The sequence below is a fragment of the Aspergillus vadensis genome, assembly GCF_003184925.1.
Source record: "Aspergillus vadensis CBS 113365 unplaced genomic scaffold BO88scaffold_9, whole genome shotgun sequence".
Taxonomy (NCBI): domain Eukaryota; kingdom Fungi; phylum Ascomycota; class Eurotiomycetes; order Eurotiales; family Aspergillaceae; genus Aspergillus; species Aspergillus vadensis.
Window position 1 is genome coordinate 235683 of NW_020292047.1, and position 19236 is coordinate 254918.

The 19236-nt window shown below is 51.1% G+C and overlaps 8 protein-coding genes across 8 annotated transcripts; 6 read left to right on the top strand and 2 right to left on the bottom strand.

Annotated features, from left to right (window-relative positions):
• The first annotated feature begins 840 nt into the window (after nt 1–840).
• Nucleotides 841–2745, top strand: BO88DRAFT_363849 (leucine-rich repeat domain-containing protein). The gene is made up of 2 exons (XM_025703955.1): nt 841–1665; nt 1722–2745. Exons 1-2 carry the CDS (start codon nt 1070–1072, stop codon nt 2662–2664), a joined length of 1539 nt encoding a protein of 512 aa, XP_025563626.1. The 5' UTR covers nt 841–1069; the 3' UTR covers nt 2665–2745.
• A 456-nt stretch (nt 2746–3201) lies between these two features.
• BO88DRAFT_338923 (PA and RING finger domain protein) lies at nt 3202–5894 on the bottom strand (the record flags this gene model as incomplete). Its single annotated transcript, XM_025703003.1, has 2 exons — nt 3202–3559; nt 3616–5894. 2 exons carry the CDS (start codon nt 5892–5894, stop codon nt 3202–3204), a joined length of 2637 nt encoding a protein of 878 aa, XP_025563627.1.
• Nucleotides 5895–6710: 816 nt separating this feature from the next.
• On the top strand, nt 6711–7772 carry BO88DRAFT_268823 (uncharacterized protein). Its single transcript, XM_025702336.1, has one exon. The coding sequence runs from the start codon at nt 6763–6765 to the stop codon at nt 7597–7599; it is 837 nt and encodes a 278-aa protein (XP_025563628.1). The 5' UTR covers nt 6711–6762; the 3' UTR covers nt 7600–7772.
• BO88DRAFT_338698 (uncharacterized protein) lies at nt 7686–8288 on the top strand (the record flags this gene model as incomplete). Its single annotated transcript, XM_025702991.1, has 2 exons — nt 7686–7749; nt 7822–8288. 2 exons carry the CDS (start codon nt 7686–7688, stop codon nt 8286–8288), a joined length of 531 nt encoding a protein of 176 aa, XP_025563629.1.
• Nucleotides 8289–8828: 540 nt separating this feature from the next.
• Nucleotides 8829–10087, top strand: BO88DRAFT_386766 (uncharacterized protein; the record flags this gene model as incomplete). Its single annotated transcript, XM_025704798.1, has 1 exon — nt 8829–10087. The coding sequence occupies one exon, from the start codon at nt 8829–8831 to the stop codon at nt 9978–9980; it is 1152 nt and encodes a 383-aa protein (XP_025563630.1). The 3' UTR covers nt 9981–10087.
• A 159-nt stretch (nt 10088–10246) lies between these two features.
• Nucleotides 10247–11510, top strand: BO88DRAFT_404190 (EI24 domain-containing protein). Its single transcript, XM_025706552.1, has 3 exons — nt 10247–10413; nt 10513–11090; nt 11173–11510. The coding sequence occupies exons 1-3, from the start codon at nt 10315–10317 to the stop codon at nt 11288–11290; spliced, it is 795 nt and encodes a 264-aa protein (XP_025563631.1). The 5' UTR covers nt 10247–10314; the 3' UTR covers nt 11291–11510.
• Nucleotides 11511–11916: 406 nt separating this feature from the next.
• Nucleotides 11917–17322, bottom strand: BO88DRAFT_404191 (ubiquitin-binding TORC1 subunit KOG1). Its single transcript, XM_025706553.1, has 7 exons — nt 17112–17322; nt 16477–16994; nt 13689–16418; nt 13363–13613; nt 12982–13315; nt 12594–12931; nt 11917–12539 (listed from the first exon to the last, which is right to left on the bottom strand). The coding sequence occupies exons 2-7, from the start codon at nt 16909–16911 to the stop codon at nt 12350–12352; spliced, it is 4278 nt and encodes a 1425-aa protein (XP_025563632.1). The 5' UTR covers nt 16912–16994; nt 17112–17322; the 3' UTR covers nt 11917–12349.
• An 11-nt stretch (nt 17323–17333) lies between these two features.
• On the top strand, nt 17334–17741 carry BO88DRAFT_268858 (uncharacterized protein). Its single transcript, XM_025702337.1, has one exon. The coding sequence runs from the start codon at nt 17465–17467 to the stop codon at nt 17696–17698; it is 234 nt and encodes a 77-aa protein (XP_025563633.1). The 5' UTR covers nt 17334–17464; the 3' UTR covers nt 17699–17741.
• Nucleotides 17742–19236: the final 1495 nt, after the last annotated feature.

Below are 19236 nucleotides of genomic sequence, written 5' to 3' on the forward strand. Positions count from 1 at the left end.
GCTGCCGGCTTTGTCGCATACTCTTCACGCGCTGGAACCTTGAGAGGAATGGTTTCGACCATGACTCGATTATCAAACATTTTTATTCTCTGCTTCGACCGCCTATATTGATTCTCCACGGGACATTGTGATCGACTGTGCTCGGGACAATGGGCCTATCTACTACGGATACTTTCTTGATTATACCCCTTATGATGTTTCGGATTTGACGAGTTGATGGCTTGACTGCTGGTGGAATACCGCAGTTGGGATGGACTTTATTTCTACCTATTTTTACTTTTTTGACTTCGCTTCGGGGTTCGGCCGTGATGGAAGCTGTGCATAGTGTTTGTATAGGGTCGACCCAATCAATTGCGTGAACCGATGTGCCTTATGCTGGTAGTATGTAGATAATCAATAATATTTACACCTGATGAGTAGCTTGTTTGTTGCAGGCTTCATGGAGTTTCTGCAAATATACCATTTTTTTTTATCCGCTTTCAAGACTGGTACTTATGATGCGATTGCCCCTTAAAGAGGCAGCCGCAGCCAGTCTAGTCCAATTCAAGTCTTCTCAACATTGATCTAGATTCAGGATTCGATGAGAGAAGGATCTACATACAATAATCGAATGAGATTGCATGAAGGGCAAAGAATTAAACCGAGCAGATCCGGGCCTCCCGGGTAGCTATCAATCAATATCAATCACAATCAATCAGTTCACCGTCAAGTTAGTATCAAGCGGATACCGCCCCGCTCCACCGCGACGCGTCTCGTAAACAACTCTAGTCTCAGCACCCAACATCAATCAGAATCCAGCATTCCCTCTGGACCTCGAGTTCCCCGTCATTCCGGAACTCTTCCATCCATCCCATCCGACGATCGATCGACATTCCACCGGACGTCATGATCCGAGTGAGGTGATCCAGCCCAAAGCCACTGAGCGCATCAATACCATTCATTCTTTCATTCATTCCCCTCCTTACTTCCTTTGCATCGCATCGCATCGCATCGCGTCACACGAGATATTCCACACAAGAATACATACCACTACATCACATTATTGCACAGCAGTGGCAAACAATCAAATATGGACCACGAAATCCCCCTCCCCCCACCACCGCGCATCCGCCATCGCGACCCCTCCAACACCAACAACAATAGTAATAACAACAACAATAACACCCGTCACGCGACACGCCATGCTCACCACCACCGTCTCCCCTCGCGCTTCATTGATGACCGCTCCAGTCAACCGTCTAGCGATCCGGCACTCTTCTCCAGCGATGATATCCCCGCCTCGGGTCTAGAGAACTACAATAATGCGCCTGTTAGTCGGAAGCGCCGGTACCGCGGCACCTGGTGGGGAGAGATGGTGAAGGACAAGGACGCGAAGCGCAAGCGGGCGGATTTCAAGGAGAAGCGGTTGGTGGATAGTGGCGTGTGGATGGGAAGTGATGATTACGATTCTGGTCCCGGGTCAGGGTTCTTGCCTTCTGATGCGGATTTGGGAGAGGATTGGTTGAATTCGCATGCGAATGGAGGCACAAAGACGATGGTGATGCCGCAGAATCAGATTCAACAACAAGGATTCAGGAAAGTCGAAGAAGAACCGCGCGAGCATCAAGTCGCACGGGGGATCGTGAATGATTGTCTCGAGAGAGGCGAGGACAGTGTTGACTTGAGGTATATTCACCTTCCCTCCTCATCATCCAGATCCAACATCTAACCTATACCCATAGTGGCCTCACCCTCCGCCTCATCCCCCCTAACCTCCTCCACCCCCTCCAACACCTCACCAAGCTCCCCACCATCAAAGAGCCCCCCATCAGCGAAGACGTCTACACCTCCCTGCAACCCTTCCTCCGCCTCTTCCTCGCCGGCAACGCCCTAACCCAAGTCCCCGGACAAGTCTTCGACCTCGACTCCCTCCGCGTCCTCAGTCTCCGCTACAACAAACTCACCTCCATCCCCGCGGCCATCCGCCGCCTCACCCTCCTCCAGGAACTCAACCTCTCCGTGAACCGTCTCCCCACCCTCCCGTGGGAACTCCTCTTCCTCATCCGCAAAGGCGACCTCAAACACCTCACCGTCCGCCCCAACCCCCTCCTCCAAATCGAAGACCAGCCCATCGCCAAATGGCACGTCCCAACCGATGACGACACAGAGACGGAGACACAACAACCCTACCTGAAATCAATCACCTACGACGGCCCACCCCCAGAAGAAGCATGGGCACCTATCCACGTCGCCACCGGCCCAGTCACATACTACAACGCCGAAGGCATCCCAGTCCCTACTGAACAAACCCCCACTACCACCACCAACCACCAAACAACAACCCCAACAATAAACATCATCTCCCGCGTGCCCTCCCTCCGCGAAATCTCACTCCTAGCATTTACCCGCTCAACATACCCAGACCTGATCGCCGACGAAGAAATGGACAATTTCCCGGCCCTAATGACCCGCTTACTCCGACAAGCGAAGGAAGTTCGTAGCGCAGGAGGGCGGAGTTGTTCCTCGTGTCATCGGGGATTCGTCCTCGCGCGGACGGAGTGGATTGAGTGGTGGGATGTGAGTACGTATGAGAATGGGTTGAAGGGGCCGAGGGCGTCCGGGGAGGTGTTGAGGCCGTTGCCGTTTAGGAGGGTTGGGTGTAGTTGGGGGTGTGTGCCTGCCTGATTTGGTGGCATGATGGGGGAGTATGTATATTTATTTAGTAAGTTGTTGTGTGTGGGTATGGATGGATGGATGGATGGATGTAAATGATCATGTTTTTGTTAGGGGTGTAAATTTAAAGTTATGGTTAGGAAGGACGTCATCTACTTTGATGGCGGTGATATTGAAACACCGTAGTATCACATAATCGCAGCTATGGAGTATGGCAGCCGATTACAAGGCTGTCATAAAGGTGCAGTTCGTCTCAAATACTTGCAACTGGATACATCCTAAGCATCGGTGGAAATAGTCACTCCCACTGACTTATGGTCTAGTAATATTACAAGCGAGTGCAGAACTGAAACTGAACCTGTTCCTGCCAATGTCGCTACAAAGTCCATAAAATCCATCAAACGCCAACCAAGCAAGGACGGTGTCAAAAACATCGCTAATGCTGCTCACAAAAGGAAACGCTGCAAAGACAGAATACCCCCACCTCCACTAACACATACATCCAATGAAACCAGGGGCGGTTAATAATATAAAGCACAACAACGCAGTTCACCGGCTGCCGTCCGTCTGCGCCTGATGCCAGATCGTATCGCCACTAAGAGCAGAGTAGCTCAGTGCGGCAAAGTTCCTCCAACTCGGTGGTGCCGAGGATGCTTGTCCCTCGAGAAGACCTGCTTCAGAGCCAGCATGCCGCTCGAGATCGGAGGTCTCGTCTTCGCTCACTCCGCTAATCGGCACCGGCGCTGAGGATGAACTATGCTGAGAATCTGCGTCAGGGTGGTATTCTTCCTCGTTCATCGGCTCTGCCGACTCGTGAGCCTCCGCCGCTTTGTTCTGCGACATTGACCGAACCACGTCGCCTTTACAGATGGGACAAGTTCGCCGGCGGGTTGTCAGCCAAGGTGTGCTGCAAGATCGTTAGTATGGGCATGATCGACAATGGACTCAAGGATCATTACTCACATGCACTCCGCGTGGAACTCGTGGCCGCAGGGCAAACTCATCACCCTGCTCTGCCCATCCACATATTCCTCCAGGCACACAACGCATTCCACTTGCCGGCCAGTGTATTTCCGGCGCCACAGAGTGGATCCCGATTTGGCCTTCTTCGATGACGACATTCTGGATGCACTCGCATTGGAGACATGTGACTCTCGCTGCGACCGAGACAGCTGGGCTCCTGAGCGGCTCTTCGCACCCAACAGTGGTGAGGTTGGCGACACTGGACCAGGGCTAACGGATCGTGGCGAGCTTGTTTCCGAGGAAGAGGTCGACCTCGCAATAGTATGATAAGTTCGCACAGGGAGGCGATCAACGAGGGACTTCGGAGCGCGCCACCGTCTGCGCCGAATACGAGACCGCAGCAACAACAGAACGTAGACAACAGTCAGTGTGAGCAACGGACTGACAACCAAAACGAGGAGGGTATCAAAGAAAGGACTGGTCGACATGCTTGTGGGCGTGAGAGTAACCCACAAGCCGTCGTGTTCAGCCGCATTCACACCCTTGCCATTCTGAGTTGTCGCATCACGCAGTTTCTGGTCTACGGAAGTAACCTGCCCATGGGCGCTAGAACTTGGGCTCGGAGCTGGCTTCTCCGCTGCCCAGAAGAAATGCCTGGCAAACCAACCGTTGCGCTGAGAAGAGGATCCTGGTTTCAGACCATCATACACGGACTTGTGGCCGGAGTACTCCATCTTCGACTCTTTTTCAACGCTAGACTTCTCGACAGTGCGATACTCGCCACTTCCAGGAGTGATGCTGCCACCCTTCAAGGTCGCGGGGGTGGGGTGCGAGCCCTTGACGCCAGTATGCACCTTATTCCCGGCGGCGTCGGTTGTACTCGTAGGAGATGGAAGAATGCTGCCCTTCGGAACTACAAGGTCCGGATCTCTCCAGTCCTGCACTCCAATGACGAATCCATCACCGTCCGTACTGCTCGACGAGGTACCTAATTTCTTGAGGTCTTCGGCAACACCATCGGATTTCGTTCGGGAGGTCTTTCGCTCGGTCTCGTCCTGTGATGGCTCCTGTTCGTCCCAGCGATCTAGTAGAATCCAGTTGATGTTTCCGCTGCTTGGCGGGCGACGGCTGTCCTCCGGTGGATACCAGACGGGTCCACCATGGTTGCTGAGACCGAACAATGACAGGAGAGCGTGGAAGAGCCCAGACTTCTGCTTTGGAGGCACCGCACTGTCATGAACTACTGCTTTGTGACTTGATGTTGGCGACGCAGTGGCAGAGGTAGTCGCCGTGGCGTCCATGCGTTGTTTCCCGGCGCTGCCGTGAGTGGAGATTTTAGTGTGTGTTCCCGATCCATCGTCTGCGCCCGAGTCCTCCCCTTGCGGAGGGACCAAGGATGACAGCAGATGTGCCGTAGTATGAGATGTGAAAAGGGCGGGGATCGTCACGTTGGATGTATCACCCCGTGCATACATCGTGACGAGGCTGCCTCCTCGGGTGTCATCCCCCACAATCAAAGCAATTCCTCCACGCCGCTGGACCCACTTGACCTTCTCCAAGAAGCCGCAGCCGCCCCTACTCAGAAGGACGACTTTGCCGTCGATCTCGGCGCTTTCTTGCAAAGACTGAATGTCAGCATGGGCAGCTTGTCGGTTTGAAGAGGGCTCCCCGTGCTTGTCCATGGCGCCTGAGTCCGACACTTCTGACTCGGGCAGCGGGTGGTGGAGATGATCATCCGTGCCGTCATTTGTGACCGGGGGTGCCACTTTGGTACCAGAGTCATGCTGCAGGTCGATATCCGGTTGGGGAAGCGCTTGGCGATGGCTTTGTGGCACGGTCGGCTCGTTTCCAGGAGTAGACGCCGACTTCCCAGTTGTAGTATCTGCACCTCCGCCTGACTTCGGACCATCTCCCTCACCCCAACCCGGGATATCGGAGCATCCTAGCTCCCCTTCCGCTCCAGCGGTTGTTCGTTCCCCAAAGCCACTGCCAATCCAGAGTTGCCCGCTAAGTCCCTTGTCCGGCAGCAGAGGGCCAAACGCAGCAGGTCGGGCCAGGAAAAAGGTGGAGTTGTCATCGGTAAGGCTGATGATGGCGGACGGCGGGAAGAGGGATGAGGGGATGTTGAAGGAGAAGAGGGCGTGTAGACCCGTCGCTCGACCAGCGAGTGAGTCGGGGGTGGACACCCTAGGCGAGGAGGTTAAAGCAGAAAAGAAGGTGAGGATGATGGGGAGGAAGATGAGGCAGAAGACGACAGCAATCAAACGTGGTGGTCGCATAGTTGAAAGGGTGTGCTGGAATATGCAATAGAACAGATATTGCTTGGCCGAGGGGGGCGGGAAAGGAAAGAAGCCCAGGAAGATCAACGCTCAGGGCCAGCGGGTTTCGTGCAGGAAGGCGATATTCTTAGGACCAATCAGACGGTCGATGAAGCGCAATAGAACAGACACTCATCGAGAGCGCACGGGAAGGGAGAAGGAGGGTAGGCGCGAAGGAACCAGATGATAAGGAGAGTAAGTAAGTAGTAGTTGGGAAGTCGTCGTGGTCAAGCAATGACGGGCTGGTACTTTAGAAGCCAACCAGACAAGGATGACGGGGAGAGAAGAGGAATAGGGACATGGACGGTAGTAGGATTGTAAGTAGGGAGAAGGGGATGGAAATGGGGATGGGGATGGGAATGGGATGGATGGGACGATGTGGAGGAGGAAGAAAGGCAAAAAGAATGATCAACAACTTGTGAGCGAGTCGCCGGACACGCAAGCACAGCCTCTTTTCTCTGTCCCCTCCGTGTCTCTCCCTCAGGTAGTAGGTAGGTATTAGTTAGTTAGTTAGTTAGTAGTTTCTCTGTCAGACAGTTCTGACTTGGGGGGGCAGTCAGTCACGGGATTGATTCCCTGCCTGAGGGAGGGGAGTTCCCTTAACTGATTAATTGGTTAGTTAGTGGCTTCCTCAGGTTTTGTCAGGCAACCGCCATACCTTTTCACCCTTACTATCTCGTACTACAGAGTACTACGTCACAGACCCTGCGCCCGTGCATTTTGGGCTGGGCTGCCCAATTCCATCAGCAATTCTTCAATTTAAAATTTGACTTAATAATTAGATAGTCTATGATTCGTGACTCTTTCCCTTTCACGAGACCCTTTAATTATGATTATTGTATTTGTATATGGTGTGGCGCATGGCAGCATCTTTCAATTGTGTGTCACACCCTCCTCCCATTTTTTACCATACAATACTACTCTCTCATTTCCTCAATTTAATGTAAATCCACAGTGTTCTATTCTTCCCCCGCAGATCAATGAAAACTGCCCTCCCGTCATTCCCCACACCTGCGCAATATTCACTGTCGACTTCGACTTTAGTGCCTTTTCTCATGGGTACACAGTAAAGCGATCGACAACGCAGGGGGTCCGTTTCATGTACCCAGGAATGTGTACTTGTAGATGTCGAGTCAATGGGGGACCCCCACCTGACCACTCTGTAGAAACAGTGCTAACACGGTCTACCTGTCTACAAACTATAGTTCACAAGTGTCATTCCTGTCGCTTACATGATCACTATCCACTCCATGAACCATCACTAACCGTAAATCACGTGCTTCCAGAGAAGAGAAGCAGTCGTCTTCATCACTTCTCTGTGAAATCTAGAACATCAGCAATTCTCGGTCCTGTGGGACTGCAAGGAAACAAGCGGGGTTCATTTGTGGCGTGCCATCCAGGGTTCCGTGGCTTGTGCTGCGGAGCTTCACGGGCCAACCCCATGGTCTGGATGGAGCTGTCTCAATGGCATGACGTGGATGACATCTTGACACTCGCTTTTCATTTCCTCCATCATCCCACAACCATCAGCTTAGTTTCTGGTACAAACGTCATCCCCAGCAGGTGTTCGTTCCATTGTCTTGCCCTTTGTGGTGACAAGCTTGGGTGGCTTCTAACCCCGCCAGACGTTCACAATGGTCTTGGACTCTATTTGAACGTGTGCTAACCTCGCAAGACATGCCGTATCGGAGCATTGATCACAGATCTAAGCAGCTTTAGTGATTATCACCTTTCTACCTAGGACTCGTCAAGATGTCGAATCTCATGCACAAGGTCAAAGATGCCTTGACTGGCCATCACAACAATTCCAATTCCCGTATGAATACCTATGATCTTATCTATGATTTGCCTCGACTCGTCTCCTAACTTACCCCCGATTTAGGCAAAGGTCATGGTAACAAGCCCAGTGCCGATGACTACAATTCGGGCGGCGGAGAGAGATATGGACCTGGCGATGGTTCCTATAACTCTCAGCCCAGCTCGGAGAACTACAGTTCTGGCGACTACGAGCGCAGGACGGACACATACGATTCGGGAACCACTGGTGACTACGGCGGCAGCTACGGATCTCAGTCTAGCACCTACGACTATGGTAATACTGGTGGTTTTGGTACTGGCTCTGCAGATTATAGACATGAACCGGAGAGATACGGTGGCTCAGGAACTGGCTATGAGTCGCGGGCTATGGACAGTGGAGCGATGCAGGACTTCGGCGGTGGTACAGGAGGCAGCAGCTACAACACCTACGGCCAGGACACTGGATCTTCTGAGTTCAGCCCTACCAACAGGCTAGACTCTGGCAAGATGGGATACCATTCGATGGGCCCTGGTGGTACGCAGCGGAATCAATGGTAGAGGCACTTGCAAGCAAGTATCATCAGTCTCATGCAAAGGTTGACTTATTTATTACACGTGTATGTTCGACATGTGGTAATTTATTATGTGCGGAATAGTAATCAAGTTTCGTCGAAGATACTGCGTAGTCTGGGAGTTGATTTGCATATATTTACTTGACATCTTGCTTCGACGTCTGCCGTAACCATACTGTGAGTGGTTGGGCAGCCATGGACATCAACTACATTTCAGTGCCTGCGGGGCCTTCAGCATGGAATGTGTTGTTGTCTTGACAGAAGTCATGGTGGTTTGGCAAAGGCAGAGGCAGCGGCGTAACACAGCAAACCCAACAAACTGGACAGTTCAAACAAGTGAATGATAGCACTTCCCGAAGTGGGCAGGTACGCTTCGCAACTCACAATGTGCAAGTGCGTCACGTCGTCTGCATCTCCATGGCATGACCCCGATGTCTCATCGTTTTTTCTACTAGCTTCCTCGTTTCTTTCAGCGTCTCGTCCTATTCAGCTGTCTAGCACCGTCGTTCACCAGCGAAACTTCACCATGGCGTCTCGTCGTCTACTCTTCACCAAACCGTCCACCGTGTACCGAGACGAAGACCACGAATTTGACAACTACCAGGATCTGGCCTCCTCTCAGCCAGTACCTTTGTTTCAGCTCTGCACCAAGACAGGCTCGAAAAGAGGTGCCAAAACGCGAAAGCTTCTATCAGAAATGTCGTCAAGCAGCGAACCGAAAGAACCACGTCCCATGAGCCAACAAAAGGCCTTATCTCATCTCTCGGCCATGCACCGTGCAAATCAGGCAGACCGTCATCTGAGCATGCCTGCAGAGTGCTTCACACCTTCGCGTCTTGAATCGCACGGATGGGAGAGCAGCGACGATGGTCACTTTCAACGAAATCCTTTGAGTTATACCAGATCCTATGAGTCCTCCTACTCGCTGGGCACCCCTCTTCGTGAATCGGTCTCCGAGCATACCTCCTTGGACCTCTATGGAGCCAACTTTGATCGAACCTATAGTCAGTCCCCATACGAGTCCCTGCGAGTTCAATCCCGTCTCAAGCGTCCTGAAACCCGGATCACATCTGGCCTGGAGATCTCGGGTCCTGGGGCTCAGTATTCGACTACTCATTTGGAGCGCGCGCGTACTCTTGAGCTGGAAAGGGAGGAGAAACAGCGCAGGTTCAAAGAAGAGGTCACCGCGCTGCTCAAGAACGTTTCACAGAAGCCTGAAAGCCCCAAACTGGACAATGAGCAGTTTCTGGTCCGGGAAAGCGCCGTGGAGACCAGTCCAGTCAAGACTCATGCGCCACAGGAGAGTCAGGTATCCGAGACCAAGTCTACCAGTACAGCCATTGTGTCTCACCTTGACAATGACTCCACCGCGCAGGACAGCATGTTGAGGACTCCTCCCGGACTCACCAGGCCCGTTAGAGAAGCAGAAGCGTGGTTTCACAAGGATAATCGAGGACACAAAAAACTCCGCCAGCAAGTCAAGGGAATCGCAGAGAACTGTGCTAGTGAGAAGGAGAAACAGACAACACAGCTACTGGGTGACGCAATCATCAATCTCTATTCCTACGTCGCCAAAGATCGCAAGAAGCAGGCTGGCAACTTTGCTGACTGGGGAAGCGTGGATCCTTATTACTGTTCACCCAGCCAGGACGGCAACCATAGCTACTTTGACTACTGAGCCTGTTTCTGTATGTCAAGGTGGCTTATTTCGTGTACCATCACTGCGAGCATGTCCTATTTGAAGAGATAAATAGCCTACAATATGTATTATAAAGTGGATGAGCGGGGCTAGCTAGTTAACTGAAAATATCATAAATATGTTTACATCAGTATAGTTATCGTCCGGAACTAAATATGTCCCAATGGGGTAATCCCCACTTAATGGATACAGTAAGTAGCTAGCTAGCTAGCTCCCGACGACGTCACCGCCATCCAAAAGTTTCCCTCCGCAACACCTCCCCCATGAACAACACCCTCACTATCACCAACCACATTAAACCCCCACACCAACCATGAACAAAATAACAGGAGCTCTCATCGACGAAGCAACCCACATCCGGGCCATCGCCAAAGATGTCGTCCTCTCCGGGACATATTTCTACCCAATTAAGGTGCGCCACACGCAGCCACTCATATACCTACTACACAAATCACCCCCATTACTACCTCCCCACCAACTCAGAAAAATACTAAATGTAATGAATGAACAGGGAATAATCTACACCCTCAACCGCCCCACCCTCCGCCAACCTCTCCTCTCACGGTCTTCCAAAACCCTCACTCTGGGCGTAGGCGTCACCACAGCCATGTTCTTCTTCACCTACGTCCCTCAAGCAGCGATTATGTCCATTACCAGTGGACCTTTACTGGCTCCCTTCTCCGCGGCATTACTCGTCCTCAGCGAATCCTCCACCATAACCACCTTCCTCGCAAGGTCGTTCCTCCTCGCGGATGCTATCACCGCTACGTTTGATGCGACGTTGGTGGAAATGGGCCAGGAGAAGCTACTTGAACAGTCTGGGAAGAGAGGCGGTGGTGATGATGCTATCTCCCGCTTCGGGGGTAAAGAGGAAGTCGAGGAAAGACAAACGAATATGTGGAATATGTTGGTGAGGAGTGTGGTGTTGCTACCGCTGAACTTTGTGCCTGTAGTGGGCACGATCATGTATGTTTATGTGCAGGGGAAGAAGGTCGGTGAGGGGGTGCATGAGCGGTGGTTTGGGTTGAAGGGGTGGAAGAAGGCGGAGAGGAGTAGGTGGGTGGGGAGGTGGAGGGGGAAGTATACTGGGTATGTTTATCTCCTTTTTTCTTTTCTGTTTTTCTTCCTTGGAGGGTGGAGATGTGATGACTGATGACTAGGGTATGTATAGGTTCGGAATGGCCGCGTTCGCGCTGGAAATGGTCCCGTTTGTGTCGATTGTGTTTGCGTTTACGAATACGGTTGGGGCGGCGTTGTGGGCGGCGGATTGGGAGAGGGAGTTGCAGTAGGTTCATGTTGTAAAGGGGATAGGATGTGGGTGTTTTTTCTTTGGGGGGGGCGGGGTTGACTGGAAGGCGAAAAGTTTAGTATGATATTTCTATGTTGTTGTAATTATTGTTTCATGTACTATGTGTGGTATAAGGGGACTTAAGTGTATAATTAGTGTGACTCCATATTGGTCAGATGCCGGTTGTTATGGTACTAAGTATATAATTTATATTCGGTTGCTGTGATGTAGTAAAGTATAATACAACCCTCTTCAGCTCTTCCGAAATACTCCTACTAGTAGTAGTGGTATGAGCATGCTTCAATACGGGTACTGATAACTATAACGACTATTCGATAGGATAAATTTGTTATGTGGAAACCCAGGAAATGTTATATTCCTCCACATGTTGGGGGTGGAGTGGGCTGAGTGTGGAGGGTAATACAAAGAGTTAGTAAAAAGTTATCTAGATTTGTAAAATAGTTATGAATTGTTAATATTGAGTTGTAGCTACTAGTAGTAACTTTTTTACGAATGTAGATAACTTCCCTAATACCTCCATTATGAAAACCATGGGCCCCACTATATATCTGAAGCAAGGCAAGGACATGCATGGTATATTCGCTACAGCTTGTCATCTGAAGCTCATACCTAGCATGCTTTGAATTAGCCACTCGTCTACGTTCAGATGAGTTCAATGCTATCTACAATCTTACAACAATTTTTCTCCCAACACTGGGTATAACTGACGATTAAAGCCTTGGTCTGCCTGCACAGCTATGTCCATCCATATACAAGCGACACGGTCAAAGTAGGAAGACAAGAGAAAGAATAGAAAAACAATACCATATGATAAGAACGGAAACGAAAAAAATTTCCTAGCGCCAACGCAGAAAGCTAGCCGACCTACGCCAGAAAGTGATGCTTCATGATTGCCATTAAAAGGTGTTAAGGTTGAAGATCAAAAGGAAAACAGTTCGAATCGAACATGGCCCGGAAGGACGAAATTCCAGGCGCCGAAAGTTGCTACGAGTGGTATAAGGGTGGGATGGAATGGCCATGAAGAAGGATAGAAGATGAACTAGCAGTTCACGAGGTTGATGTGGTTGTCGTTGAGGGCAGCACACGCCAGCAGGGTGCGGTGAGGGTGGAAGGCCGTGCTGGCAATCGGGGAAGATCGGTTGTGGTGGAGGAAGCTCGAGTAGGGCTCGAAGGTGGATAAATATGTACCATTGACGTTGAACGTCTTGACTTCGTGTCGGTTGGTACCCCTGTTCATACAAGTCAGCAAATATGCTTAGCCATATTCGGCAAGAGCCACGTACACCATGAACACAGGGGCGTGTTCATGCACGCTCAATGTGCGAAGCGTATCCTTAGTCGCCGAAAACGTTGAAAAAGGCGTGTCCATTCGAAGATCCCATAGTCGTATCTCGCCATTTCGGCTACCAGACACCAGTTCTCTCAATCCACCGCGTTGCATGTGGACGTTGGTAATCCACTGCTTGTGCTCGCGCCAGACCTTAACCATCGAGGTTGTCGGCTTGAGACGCTGATCAAACACTCGAACAGCGCCATCGCCAAAGCCTGCCACGAAGATATTTCCTGCAACCTGATCCGACGTCAAAGAAGTGATACAAGAGCCGGACCTTGCGGGAATATCCTATGCAATAGTCAGAAGAGTGTTCCCATCCTCAACATGTGGAAACATACGTTAGTGCACACTTCGGTGGCTGCGTTCCACACCCGAATAACCTTGACGTCTCCTGCGACCAACGCTTTGCCCTGACCCTGCTGCCAGTCGAGAACCAGGCCGGCATTCCGGTTACTGGGGATCAGTTCAGGTAGTGCCCTGAAAGACGTGACAATCTCGACCTTTTTGGCGGACTCATAGTTCCTAAACACTTTCAGTACGCCATCGGAGGAGCCTGTCATCAAGAGTGCTTGATCGTCTTCGTTAATATACCGCACTTCGTTGATTTTCGAGCCTGCTGGGTTGCCATTAGAAAAGCGGTTGAGACGTTTGTGGCTCTGCCAGTCCCATATCCTATTTGATGTTAGCAGAGAAAGGCACGGCTGATCCTAAGCACATACGCAATCGTATCCCTGTCGTCCGCAACAGCGAGATGATCCTCAAACTGGTGGAAGCACATCTTCAAGGGCTGACTGCTGTTAGATAAGAGAGACAAGGAGTTATCCCATCGGCTACTGCCGGCTACTCCCTTCAGGGGTTGGGTCTCCGAAATGATCTTTTCGTTGCGACTCCGTCTCCAAAGGCGTTCGTTGTAATCCGCACTACCGGGCTCGTCGGGCTCATTGGGTTTCATCTGGGGTTCCCGGAAGTACTGAATAAGGGTAAGAAGTTGCTCATACTCAATCTGGTTTTCCGCGCTTATTGCATCAAGGAGTTCTGGGATTACCTCTGTGGACCAATCTAGGAACCTGCTCATCAAGGGGATCGTCGGGACAGCAGTGGGATCTCTGGGTTCAAAGCCTCGTGAAGTAGGGGTCGGGGCCTGGTGATACGCAGTCGCGGGAGCGACTTGGTCGTTGACCTCTGGGGGCCGCGTCCATTCGGGAGGGGCTCGTCCTCTGGGTGTTATGGGAACTCGGCTCTTCGGGGCCGTTGACGTTTGCTGCGACTGCGCCTCGCCCGCAGATGAACTGCCGAACGCCAAATTCTTAAGCGATGCAGCGACACTCGCCGTTCGTTTTAGGCTCAGTGAAAGGTAACCTTCTTGTTTCGGCGGTGCAGCGGAAGGAGGAGTCGGCGGTGGCGCCGTCTTCTTTGACTCTGGCCTTTCTCGGACTTGAAACTTCTGGGATACACGACTCGAGAGATCCAAAATCTCATTGCGAATCTTGTTGGTTAGCGTCGCCATAGGGGATTGAAGAAGACAAATGTGGATGTAGTCGACCACCATGGCCGCATCTTGGGCAATGTCAGGATGGGGATCAACAGAAAGAATTAGTAGTTGTTTCCAAATAGTACCAAAAGTCGTATTCCGTGACAATATCTGCGACCTATGGTTGGGATCCGTGGAGCCATTCGCTGAGATATTCGGCACATCCTCTAAGGAAAGACTCCGAGTGCCATCTTGTTCCAGTTTCAGCAGGAGGTTCTGCTTCTCGTCCTGGAATTCCTCATAGGCAGCAACCAGGAACTTGTTCTGGTAGCGCCTCACGAACGTTGAGAAGAAGACCAGGAGTTCTTTCCTCACCAGGACACTGCCGTCTGATGCCATAGGTAGCACCGTCATAGCCAGAGACTCTTCTATTTGGGCAACCTGGTCTGTCAAATCAGGGATACCCAAGAAAGTCGTTACTGCATGGAGCATTGCAGCTCGGACCTCGGGAACCGGATCGAAATTGAGCTCGCAAAGCCTTGCAGGAGCAGCGCAACGAATGCCCATCCACTTGGCTTCAGGGAAGTCAGACCACAACATACTAATACAGAGACACGACCATTGCCGCAACAGGGGGTTTTCAACATCCATGAGGTGCTTAAGGCAGGAGTCAAAGAGCTCAGCAGAAAGGCACACATTCTGGCCTTGAGGGTAATTCTTGCAAAAGATTGAGACAATGAACGCACACATCGCTCGATGTTCGCTAGCATTGCCCACGGGAATTGGCGAGGAAGGGTTGAAGATGGAAATGAAGTAATGGATTCCGTTGTCCTTCAACAAATCGTTTTGGACTGTATGATCGACGGCCATGATCCTTGCCCAGATGAAGACCATCACGGGCTTCAGTTCTTGGGCGGCGGACTGCAGGAGCTTTACGACATATGGGAATATTCCGATGCTCAGAGCCAGATGGACAGCCCAAGGTCCTAGATCCAGAAATTTGCTAAGCAATATCAGCGCCCTGAGTCGATGCGCTTGACTGAGAAGGACTTGTAGCACAATCGGAAGCTGATCCGGCGGGTTCTTTTCCGTTGGACCTGACGACAAGTAAACCTCAAAAGCGGTAAGCTGCTCGGCAAAGAATGTTGAATGCTGATACTCATATTGCCTGCGGCCCTCCTCGTGGTCAATGAGAGCTGGTAATTGTGACAAGACCATTTCAACTGCCAGATCCCAGCTCTTCCACAGCGGGTGATGATGGGTTTCTGGAAGCTCAGGAGACGAAATAGCATGACACTTGTATGTTCGCATGATACGCTCGGCAAGCAGGAAATTTCTAAACAAAGCAGCGACCATGAGATCTTGACGGAAGAGCTTCTTGAACAGCGCCCGTGGCAATGTGTTCCAGGCGATAGTGTCCGTGATCGCAGTAAAAATCCAGTTCAGCTCTCCAAGCGGGCTTCTCCGGTCCTGTAAGCGGCCTGGCACTCTGAACTCGTCAATCGAGATATTCGTCTGCAGGGGATTTTGGAGGATGAAGAAACGAAGGGCTATCTCAATAGGCGTAGTCAAGCAGCAAGTGAAAATATCCGCTGGGAGATCGGGGTTCGTGGGGAGAGACTCTGTCTTCTGACATGCTGCGAGTATGATACAATCCCCGTAGTTTTGAACGATGGCATTTGGATCCCGCTTCTTCGCCTCTGCGTTTTCCTTCTCATGCTTCTCGACAAAGGTGTGAAAGTTCGACACAATATTCCCTGCATGCGATACATCAAAGACAAACAGGCTAGGTCCTGCAAGCCAGGACTGCAAGTCGTAGAGGGATACCGGAATGTACTGAGTGTAATTCTTGTTGAAGACCCAAATCTCACCCGATTGAGTAGGGAGAGGTACACCATGGCCGTTGTAATGGAACAGCACCCGCTCGTCCTTGGCGTTACGGCGCAGAGAGATGCAGAACTTCTTCGTCTCATCGACAGAGGGGTCAAGATATTGCTTGTACCTAGTTCTTAAGCTAAGTGTCTCATATTGCTCCTGCAGTTTCTTTCCGATCTGCTCCATGATCTTGTTGTGACCACCGCCGGTAGTAGACGTGGGGTCGACCCAGCATTCCAACTTAGCTGTCGGGTTCGTCTTGACCACATCGGGCGGGTCGACGCCAATATTCAGGCAGATGGCTAGCGCCGCGGAGACGGTTTTCAGGCGGTCCTTCATGCGCCAGTCTTGGCTGGGCCAGCTTCCGACCGGATCCCTAGGGATGCCGTTCGTCTCGTGGCGCTTCTCTGTGAAATACATATAGAAATTCTAGAGCAGTCAGATCCGACCGGATTGTAAGCCTTAGCTATCCGTTGCATCTGCTTACCGAGTGCAGGACTTTCAGGTACTCGCTCGAGGTATATTCCTCCTGCCATCCATGTCTCATGGCAATGTCCTCTTCCTCATCCCCAGAAATGGCTTTATCAAGCCCCACTCTGGGCCCATAGTCGCTGCGGGCCCTCTTCAGGGTCGCAATCGGTCTTGCAGAATCCGACGATCGATCTGAAGTCAGTCGGCCATTGTTCTCGATGATCAGCGGGTTCTCGCCTGCAGATGAGCTAGTCGGTCGTTCGGGGGTAATAACGGGAGTCTGTTTGTGCTCCACGGTAGTAAATGATCGGTGATGTCCTGGAACAGGAGCGGGGGATCTGTCACGCGGGGGAATGTGTGTTTCTAGATCCGGACCAAAGGCAACCCGAACAGACTTGTGATGACTCTTCCGAGGTTCGGGATGCGATGCCTGTTGGATTGTGGGCTCCATTCTGAATTCTGGTCAATGAGGGTCTGTTATACATCGAAGGTCATCATGCAGCGTGAAGTAACGAGGACGAAGCTGGCCGGGACCTGAACATGCGGAGAAGTTAGCATATAGTCAAAGATGATGGAGAATCTCACATGCGGGGAGTTGGTGTTGCCCAGGCGTCGACTGTAGGGCAGATGCGCGGGTGAATATATTCTCACCTTATCAATACTCATGTCACAGTGCATGCACTGGGACCAGGCGATTCTCATACCCAATCCGGAGGGTCAGCAGTCAGCAGCCAGCAGTTAGGAGGACGCCCTGTGGCGAGGAAGCTCTGCCACGTTCAGGGAATCAAAAAGAACTCAAACACCAAGCGATTCGGTCTCTCCAGGACGTTGAAACTGCTGACACTCCCTTCCAAAGACGCGGGGAACTTGGTTTGATGATGTTGGTTCGGCGAGAACCATGAGCTCTGGCCGGGATCCTCTTGGCATGGCCTGGACGGAACATCGTTGTCCCCGGAGCATATCCAACAACGCCTGCGCTTAACTGGATTAGGCAGCTCCCATGGATGACGATATTTCTACCGAGGCGGTGGTCTGGTTACTCTTTACGGTGGAGGAGGTATTGGAAATATCTGTGTTTTCCTTTCTCTTCCGAAACATGTACTTTCACATTCATTCTTCATTGTTCATGGTACCTGGAAGCTTACACTACAGAGTTCACAAGTCACATGTCTAGCAGTTTGACTAAGCGTACCCAGCTCTATGCATGGATAAGAACTCCGGTGTTCTTACGTACCTAAATCGGACTAGATCAGTATCATTTTAACTACTCCATCCACTACCCACCCAAGCTATAATTATATTAGGAGTTCAGGAGAGGCATTGACACGGTTCACACTCTATCAAAACGTTCTGATTCGCATACTTCTTCTCCAATACAATTTGGAGGATGCAACTTATACATGAAGACATACACGGACATCAGAATAAGTGCTCCAAAAAGTGGCGAAAAAAGTGTTATACTCTACTAGTTAGTAATTGCGCATTCGGTCTTCCCCCACTACTAGTATATACTTCGTACACAGTAGCAATATATTTTCACGACCCTGCTACAGTGGTGGTAAGGAGGCGTGGGGGAGAGAGAACAGAGACAAGGGACCAAGACGGGTAGGCTTAACGGCGATCGGAGGGCCGTCAGATCATGTTTCGTTTCAGTCGCTCGTCTGTGTGAAACAGTCTGCCCATGTCTGTCGGTATGTCAATACTATGTAAGAGAGTAGACTGGATGCACCCTTCCGACCGAAAAGTTCTGAATAACGACTAGGTACTTTCGGAAGGGCGCAGCTTCATTTCAGCCGACCTTCTTTGCACCCCAAAATGCGCTCTAATTAAAGTGGTAAGAACGGGGCTACTGCAAGCCCTGCAGGCTGGGCCATGTTCACCCATGGGTACGAACCAACCCCATTGGTGGTGAAGTTAGGGAACCCGATACGGGTGATGGCTTCTGAGTGGCTTGCAAAAGATGAAGGGGAAAAGAAAGGCAGCACACCATCACGGGACATCTGAAAAAAAAACTAAACTAAACCGTCAGCGCCCAGATCACGATGCGCCACTGCCGCCATGAAAGAAACCAATTGAGAGATGGGAGCATTGCAAATTACGACAGGAAGGGTAGTGACATCCTGCTACGTAGTACTGACAGGTAGTAAGTACTGTAGCTATCAGTTAGCTACTTAGTAACTAGTAGTCAGTACTTTCTGCGTCCCTTACTAGAGACTTACTAAATAGCAGGTTTGAAAGGGGGGCCAGCCATTCAGCGCCCCATGCCCAGTGGCCTGAGAATCATATCTCTGGCGGTTCCCATGGTCCCAGTGGTTACTGGAATAAGCCACTAAACCACACAGGGTATGTAGATATCGATCGAACCGACCGTTGTCTGGAATCCAGAAATTAGTTCGCCTGTCGTGGGAATGATGGGCCAGATAATGCGGACCAAGCCCCTTTTGCCGGGACCAATGTGATCTCTGCTTGACCCTAGTGGTTCTCTTTTCCCTAACCCCCCTTAGAAATTGGGACGGTTCAACCCCTGGTTCCGCCCTGCTCAATCTCGTGGTTTTCGTTTTCTGGCAGCGTCCCGAGCTATTTTGTATGAGAGGAGCCTCGCTACGGGCGGAGCTAACTGTAAGTCTGTAAGTCTGTAAGCCTGGCCCTCCCCCAGCGCTAACCCATCCGGACTTTACACCGTATTTCCCCAGCCAGTCAGCTTCGCTAGGTAGTCTACCGTTGATCAACTGCCCTCCAGAATTAGAAGGTGGAGGAGTTTGAACCGACCGGATTC

What these genes read in the sequence shown, in the direction of transcription:
- BO88DRAFT_404191 (XM_025706553.1), bottom strand. Translation starts at nt 16,911, where the DNA reads ATGGAGCCCACAATCCAACAGGCATCGCATCCCGAACCTCGGAAGAGT. An exon ending in ACCTGAAAGTCCTGCACTCG is followed by an intron (nt 16,419 to 16,476) that starts GTAAGCAGATGC and finishes TGACTGCTCTAG; the next exon opens with AATTTCTATATGTATTTCAC. An exon ending in TCCTAGATTGGTCCACAGAG is followed by an intron (nt 13,614 to 13,688) that starts GTAATCCCAGAA and finishes ACCCTTATTCAG; the next exon opens with TACTTCCGGGAACCCCAGAT.
- BO88DRAFT_363849 (XM_025703955.1), top strand. Translation starts at nt 1,070, where the DNA reads ATGGACCACGAAATCCCCCTCCCCCCACCACCGCGCATCCGCCATCGC. An exon ending in GAGGACAGTGTTGACTTGAG is followed by an intron (nt 1,666 to 1,721) that starts GTATATTCACCT and finishes CTATACCCATAG; the next exon opens with TGGCCTCACCCTCCGCCTCA.
- BO88DRAFT_404190 (XM_025706552.1), top strand. Translation starts at nt 10,315, where the DNA reads ATGAACAAAATAACAGGAGCTCTCATCGACGAAGCAACCCACATCCGG. An exon ending in CATATTTCTACCCAATTAAG is followed by an intron (nt 10,414 to 10,512) that starts GTGCGCCACACG and finishes ATGAATGAACAG; the next exon opens with GGAATAATCTACACCCTCAA. An exon ending in TGGAGGGGGAAGTATACTGG is followed by an intron (nt 11,091 to 11,172) that starts GTATGTTTATCT and finishes GGGTATGTATAG; the next exon opens with GTTCGGAATGGCCGCGTTCG.
- BO88DRAFT_268858 (XM_025702337.1), top strand. Translation starts at nt 17,465, where the DNA reads ATGACGATATTTCTACCGAGGCGGTGGTCTGGTTACTCTTTACGGTGG.
- BO88DRAFT_268823 (XM_025702336.1), top strand. Translation starts at nt 6,763, where the DNA reads ATGATTATTGTATTTGTATATGGTGTGGCGCATGGCAGCATCTTTCAA.